The sequence below is a fragment of the Benincasa hispida genome, chromosome 1 (assembly GCF_009727055.1).
Source record: "Benincasa hispida cultivar B227 chromosome 1, ASM972705v1, whole genome shotgun sequence".
Lineage (NCBI taxonomy): Eukaryota > Viridiplantae > Streptophyta > Magnoliopsida > Cucurbitales > Cucurbitaceae > Benincasa > Benincasa hispida.
The window spans coordinates 85,893,011-85,900,974 of NC_052349.1; the positions used below are offsets into that span (position 1 = coordinate 85,893,011).

At 30.1% G+C, this 7,964-nt stretch overlaps 1 protein-coding gene across 1 annotated transcript; it reads right to left on the reverse strand.

Annotated features, from left to right (window-relative positions):
• Positions 1-2,092: 2,092 nt before the first annotated feature.
• LOC120068126 (protein JINGUBANG-like) lies at positions 2,093-7,313 on the reverse strand. The gene is made up of 2 exons (XM_039019826.1): positions 6,679-7,313; positions 2,093-2,888 (listed from the first exon to the last, which is right to left on the reverse strand). The coding sequence occupies exons 1-2, from the start codon at positions 7,291-7,293 to the stop codon at positions 2,145-2,147; spliced, it is 1,359 nt and encodes a 452-aa protein (XP_038875754.1). The 5' UTR covers positions 7,294-7,313; the 3' UTR covers positions 2,093-2,144.
• Between the last annotated feature and the right edge of the window lie 651 nt (positions 7,314-7,964).

Here is a 7,964-nt window from a genome sequence, read left to right on the forward strand (position 1 = left end):
TCGAATATTATTCAAATTAAATAATTTATTTATTTATATGGATCTCACAAAATAAATAATTAATTGTTTGAATCATATTCAAATAAATTGATTTTTCATATTATAAAATTATAATTTGAATTTCATTCAAATAAATTTTATAATAAATCATGTAATTAATTGTATTAAATACAATTAATATTTCCCTCCTAAATTTGAACATTTCAAATTTCTCTTTTAGCATAGTTGATCCTCGTTGGTCTGCAGTGAACTAACAAAAGATTTTATGGACCTACAGATTATAAACTCCAATTATGCAACATTAATTAGTTAAACTTTTTAATTAAATTAACTTTCATTCATTAACCATAAGGGAAACCACTATAGACCCGTAGTTAAACTCTTATGCACTGCAAGACAAATTGTGTCTATGAATATAATCAATATAAGCAAATCGATCCTTCACGAGTTGTTCTTAATTACAGCTAGGTCAAATATCCGTTTTATCCCTGTAATTACATATTTTCCTTAAGTACCACTGATTCCTCTAATGAACAATTTGTTTATGGTCCAATCATAAATTAAGTTTCACTCGTGCTAGTGAGAGGGTGAGATCTCTTGTTCAAGATATGAAATTAGAACTTAAGAGAACCTACTTACCCTATGCGGGAAGGGATGAAGTACATTTTATGAAATTATGTTCCCAACTCCCTATTTAGCCAATTCTTCAAATTGGTAGGTTGTTTGAGTTGGCAACTTAGGTCACTCTCACCCATGTAAATCAAAGGACCAACCTCACAAGAGTTCATAAATTAGGATTAAGATGGAGTCGCACATAATCATAATATGAAATATTAATCTCATTGATTAACGGATTTACAAAGAGATATTAAATATTTCTCAGTCTGATCTTATACGAACTCTTTGTATAGGATACCTCCGCTCACATGTTTCCACATGAACGGTTAAAGTGGATCATATCCATAATGTCACATTATCTATATACTATAGACATTTTAGGTTATTTCTTGAATATGATCCATCTATATGACAACTACATGCATGCTCAAGACTTCATGTAATAACCTTGCATTTTTTCGGTTAATGAAATTTAATATTGCATAATTAATAATTTAATTAATCAACTAATAATTATGAGGCTTTAGGGCATAAATCCCAACAGTATCTTATTTGTTTGAACTTTAATTTGGGTAATTCAATAGGCGTCAGAATTGTTGCTCTGAGCTCTACGCTATGAACTATTCAAAATATTAAAATTATTAGAAAACAAAATTAAGTTTGTTATAATCAAAATATTAATTAATTAATTAAAATCAATTAATTTGAGATTAAAGGCCAAAATGCCAACTAACCATTGTGAAAGTGGTCATCAAAGTTAGTCATCAGAGTGTGGCAACGAGAGTTTCCGATGGCGGCCAATGAGTGAAGCCATTGAACATATTGGAAGGAAAAAGAGTTGGGTGAGTTTGAGTGAGTTGGTTAAAATAACCAACTCAACTCCACTAACATTTAAACTTGGTAGACCAAACATTGAGTTAGTAATTTTTACCAACCCAACCCAACTCGTGTTAGTGAGCAAACACCATATAGATAATTAAGTTATATTTCTTTTTTCTTTGAAAAAAGTAATATAAATTTATACATTAAAGTTGTATGTTAGATGATATATAAATCTACCTTCACTTATTAACCTTTGGATCAATAGTTGATTTAAGATGATATCTGCATAGGCTGATTCACTGATTGACTCATTTCTATTATTGCATGGCTTTACATTCAAATATATTTAATTTTTTTATTTTCAAAATTTAGCCAAAAAGTGAAAATAATTTTCATAAAAATAATGAGGAAATACAGAAATATTGTACAATTATCTTTTAAGAAATACAAGTTTAGGTGTGATTTGTATTTAAGAAATACGAATCACATCTAACTTAAAAAAAAAAAGGTTAATAAAAATTTCCATATAATTTACTAATTAGAGGATTCCTTATAATTAACAATCAATTTACTCTTTTTTTCTTTTTTTTTTTTTAGTACAACACCTATGAGACAAGAATCAACTGAGTGCAAGTGCATAACAATCAGAAGCTCAATTTTAACTTAATAATTAATTAACTAAAGTTAGCTCTTTAGCTCTTCCTCTACAAATTAAAATAGTCAGTCTCATTCTGCAAAGCCCGGTTACGCGTTTCGTTTTCCGTGCACGTCACGCGCCAAACTTTAAGAACGCCGTCGAGGCTTCCGCTACAGATGGTGCAGCCGCCGTCGTCCTCCTCCGCCACCTCCTCAGAACCGGAGCCAGAAAACACCGCCACGCATCTCACCGGGCCCCGGTGGCCAACCAACACCGCCAGACACGTGTGCACCTGACAATCTACCTCATCCCTGGCCCACACGCGACACGTGGAATCAGCGGAGCCACTGACCACGTACTTTCCAACGGTGGCCAAACACATGACCGCATGGGTGTGGCCTTGCAAAGCGCCGCCGTATTGGAGCTGGCCGGAGAACCAGCCTTTGAGCCAGAAGTGGAGGTAGCCGTCACTGCAACCGCCGTAGATGAGGCCGGAGTTGGTGGCGAGGGTGAGTGTTTTGACCGGAGAGAATTTGGCTGGGAGGGTGACGACGAGGGAGTGAGGAGGGTGATCGCTGCGGGAGAAGTTGCGCCGCCAGACCTTAATGGTAGCGTCGTCGGAGGCGGTGTAGAGAAGGCCGTCGTCGGCGGCAATGATGGCGTTGATTGGCTCGGAATGGGCTTGGATTGTTTCTATGCATTTGAAATCGGAGATTCGCCAAATTTTTACTGATTTGTCGAGTGATGATGAGTATAGAACGTCGTCGGAAATGTTGATCGCTAGTGAAGTTATTGGACCCATGTGCTTCAACTGAAATGTAATCATAAAATTACAAATTTGATTATTGTATGAACTTTGACATTTTGAAAAAAAAATAAAAAATTTACCGGCCAAATAGATATAAAAAGATCCGCATCAAATTGTTCCATCATAGTTAGTAAAAAAAATCGTTTTTACTTAGTTCTTAAAATATTTTAAATGTTGTGTTTGGATGATAAGAATAAGATGCATCATCTAAATTTTATTCTTAAATATAATAGATTGAAATATATATCTAATACTTGAATTAATTTTTTTAATTTTAAATTTATATATCATCATGCATCTAATACAAAATTGAAAATTTAGAGATTAAATTATCACTTATTTTGAAAGTTCATAGATCAAACAAACACAAATTAAGAGTTCATACATTAAACTTGTAATTTCACCTTCACTCGAGTTCATTCCCATAATTTAAATAATAATTATGTTTTTATATTATAATAATAATAATTTAAAAAGTAAAAATAAAAATAAATTTGTCAAAATGAGCATAGTTCAATTGTCATAAAATTTGTACACCAACTTTGAGATAAGTTTGATTCTTGCATCCATATATTCTTAAAGGAGAAATAATGATAAATTATATATATATAAAAAGCTTGAGTCTAATAAAAAGGTAATTATAAATATATAAAATATAGAAAAGAAATCCATAATAACAAATAACATACATTAATCTATCGTCTTAAGATAAATTAGTATCATAGTATATATATATTTTGAAAAAGAAGTATCGTAGTATAATTATTATGCCATAATGTCCAACCCTTTTGTATTGTGGTGAAAAGTTAAGAGGACTTCAATAACCTAAATAGATAGTCACTCAACTCTCAAAATATTTTTACTTTTTCACCTGGCCTATTCTTTTTATCTTAGAAAAAAAACTCTAAATTCGGAAAGTATAGTTGTTTTAACAAAAAAAAAAAAAAAATAGAAATATTATAAAGTTTTAGGATATATACTCTAAATTTGTAAGGTGTATCAATTCAAACTTCAAATTAATAATTGGTGTACAAATATTAACGACAGACATGATAAACCACGATAGACATATATTAAATTAATAGATGTTTATCGCGGTCCATCTCTGACCCACTTATAGATGTCTATCGTGGTCTATCACCGATAGAAAATGATATTTTGCTATATTTAAAAAAATTTCAACAATTTTACCATTTAAAATAATTACCCTTATGTAAACTTATTGGATAGGATACCCCTACTTGCATGTCGCCTACACGAACGCATTGGATCATTGCGTTTGTGTCAAATACAAAGTGGGTCGTATCCACAGTTTCATCAGGATAAGGTACTCAACCTTATCCCTATACTATAAACCCTTAGGCTGTATCTTGAACATTGATATATGTATGTCTTCACATACAGTTTAAGAGAGTCTAGGATGTTAGTATATTGGGATTTAGGGTTATTAAGACAAAACACGTACAACACAATCAATAACACTTATTGAAATAACATGGATAACTCTTTATTGATGACCGTCAATTATTTATATTTACTATCTACGAGTTTTAGAGTATAAAACTCAACAAATTCCTACTTGCACACTTAAAAAGGAAGGGCCTTTTGATTGGTGAATTATTTTAGACCCTTATAACATTAATTTCTAATTATTTTTCATGTAATTTTTTCCAAATAAGCAGATAAAAAATATAGAAAATCGATAAGATTACAAACCAGTAACTTTAATGAAAAATCGCAACTATCTATTTGATTCCAACATTTCTCTCTTCCTTTGCCTTTAATCTTATTTATTTTGATCCTTGTTTAAAAAAGTATTCGTGTACTTGGAAATTGTGCATTAACAACTATTGTAAAACAAAATCCCACTTAATGGTCTAAATTGTGTCGAAGTTTAGAATTTTAGTTTATACATAACCATTAATTTGAGATTTTAAGCATGCAACTCCTAAAAAGATTAGAAATATTTTAATGAGTTTTGAAATAGTTAGGATGATTTTGTCATGTTCAAAAAGGTGCTCGAAACATAGTTCGTCAACCATCCAAAATCAATTTGTCATTATATAAAAATTGTGTTTAAAAGTGTAAATCTTCAGACATTTAGTTAATTTTAAATGATTACTAAAATATATTTTGAAATAATTTCAAACATGACAAATAATTTTAACAATTTTAAAATCATTCTCAAATTTTTTCTTGATATATGTCGGTTTTCTTTTAAATAAAGTGATATCATGAAATAATATTTTTAAGTTTGTTTTATTTTGCGCTCGTCGGAAGTATTTATTAAAATTCAAAAAATAATTTTAAAAAATTCTAGTTTTTGCTACTAGATATGGTGTATTTTTTGTTTTCAGAAATGAGATATAATTATTTTAAAAAGTGATTGTGCTTTTGGAATTTTTTGCTATAAAATATAAATGTTTTTAAATATTTTTTATATTTAAAAAGACCCCAAAATAGGAAAATTCTAAAAATATTTACACTTTATAACAAAAAGTTTCAAAAGTGTTTGTGCTTTTGGAATTTGTTGCTATAAAATATAAATATTTTTTAATATTTTTTATATTTATAAAGACCCCTTTAAAATAATGAAGATCATGGTGAAAAGAAAAAAAAAATAAATAATAAAAAAGAGAAAGAATGTAACCAGTAAAATCAAGAAACATTATTATTAAATGTAGGACTATTTTCCATGACAGGAAAATGAACTAATTTATTTATAAATATAACAAAATGTCACTAAATATCAACTATAGACGCGATATCATATTAATAGATGTTTATCGCGGTTTATCACCTATTGATAGATATATATTGCGATTTACCAATGAGAGAAAGTGAAATTTTACTATACTTAAAAATATTTTTAACAATTTTATCATTTAAAATAATTATTCTTAAATATATTACTTTAATATACTAATAAAGGGTATATTGAGTAGCTCAACTAAAAATATGTCCAATGCAATAATGGTCATAAAGAATGCATCACCCAGTATTTATTGTAATTATTTATTGGATTCAATAAAGTGTATATGAGTTCTACTAATAAATAAATAAATTATTTTATGAGTTTAAGGTCGCCATACACACACATCTCACAAAAGATACTTCTATTTGTAGGAGTGTTAGAAATTATATAATTTTATATCCCTTGTTATTACTATTTTTTAAAAAAGTATTGCATGTTAATGAACAATAATGTATTCATAATCTATTACAAAAGGGGAAAAAAACTGTAATTCCAACTAACTGTTTAAACTAACCTTTTGTCATTACAAGATTTCCTTTGCCAAAAAAAAAAAAAAAAAACAAATCATTTTCATTTTGAATATTTAAAAAAACTATGCTCTTATAACATATTTCAATTTTCTTAATATACTCTTAGAATGAAAACAAAAAACTCACCCAACCTTTCAAAACTAAAAATTAGAAGAAGTGGCTTACGGTGTCTTTAGTTCCAATTTGCTGTTTTTGAAATTTGGCCAAGTATATTTCTAAAACTTATCTAACAATTTAATAAAGCAAAAAACCAAAAAGGAAAAAAACACGATAAATAAACAAGCTTAATACTGTTTAGAAAAAGTTTAAAAACACAAAACTCCAACCCTATAACAAATTAACTATATATCTTAATTTGTTCAAAATTAAAAATTAGAAGTTTTATTACGTTCACCATATATGTCAACCTTCTATTTTGATCAATTTGGACCAGCTTCTTTATTAGTTTTCTTTCTCTGTTATATATATAGATATATATAGTTTAGATGCAAAAGAAAGATCGAGTTACCATTTTGTCCTTCCCTGAAATGTAACTTCGGACATAACTTCCGGTGGCCGGAATAGTGGCAAGGCGGAAATGTTTGAGGCCTCTGTTCCAACTCCGCCGCCAAACACGAATCTTACAATCACTATATGCCGCATAAACTTTATCATGAGAAGCCTGCAAGGCCACCGCCATGCAAGTCTTTGTTTTAAGCTGCCCGCACTCGATAAAGTCGGGCAGTTTCCAAATCCTTATTAAATTGGTATCAGAGCCGGTATATAAAATTTCATTAAATATGGCAATGGATAAGATCTGTCCGTCTTTTTTTAAGACGGAAGACACACACCGATGAGAAATCAAGATGTCAGTGAGCTTAGCTGCCGTGGCGGCCGGGTGGAGTGGGGAGGAGGTAGGGGAGTTGTGGAAGCTTTGAGGGAGAGAAGGGCAGTTGTTGAGGTGAGGAGGGGTGAAGGGGAATTGAGAAAAGGAAGGTTCTTTGGTGGAAATGCTCCGGTAAAATCGGTGGCTGGCAGCGTTTTCGGTGGAGGAGGAGGTGGTGGTGGTGGTTGTTTTTCTGGTTTCTTTGATGGAGAAGGAGATGTTTGGAGGAGAGGAATCCGGTGAGTTTAGAGAGGCCATTCTGTTCTCTCTCTTTTTAGTGATGGGGTGTATTGTAATGAAATGAAATGTGTAATTGCAAATTTTCTTTTTCTAAAGATGTGAAATTTAGGAGAGGATTAAATGAGGGGTTTCTTTTTTCTATGTTGTCATGTCACTACAAAACGTGCTTCAACTTAAATTTGCCCCTTGCAACTTGATTCTCTCCATTTTCTTAAAGACGGCTCTCAATGTCTCATAATGCAAAAACTTGCTTTTGGAGTTGATTTTGTAGGAGTTTTAAAGTGGTTACGAGTCTCAATTTATAATTAATTAACTTCAACGTTAGTAATTTTAATTTTAATTAAATAATATAAGAAAATATATTTTAATAAACAATATATTATAGAAAGAGAAAAAATGAGATAACAATATAATAGGTTAATAAAGAATATTAATAAACAATAATGGAATTCTTTTTTTTAAATATGATATGTTAATAACTAATGAAGTAACAAAAATTAATCACAATAAAAAATTAACTGATTATAAATAATTAATAATGATCCCACGCTTTTTTAAATGTATTGTAATTAAAATGTGGGGTGGGAGAATCGAATCTCAAATCTCGAGGTCAATAATAATCAATAATGATCCCACGTTCATAATGAAAGATCTATTTAAATTAATCTCACTAAATAATTATTCGATTA

Excerpts from the sequence above, each read along its gene's own strand:
- LOC120068126 (XM_039019826.1), bottom strand. The coding sequence starts at position 7,293 with ATGGCCTCTCTAAACTCACCGGATTCCTCTCCTCCAAACATCTCCTTC. Across the intron at positions 2,889-6,678 it reads TTTCAGGGAAGGACAAAATG|TTGAAGCACATGGGTCCAAT; the intron begins GTAACTCGATCT and ends ATTACATTTCAG.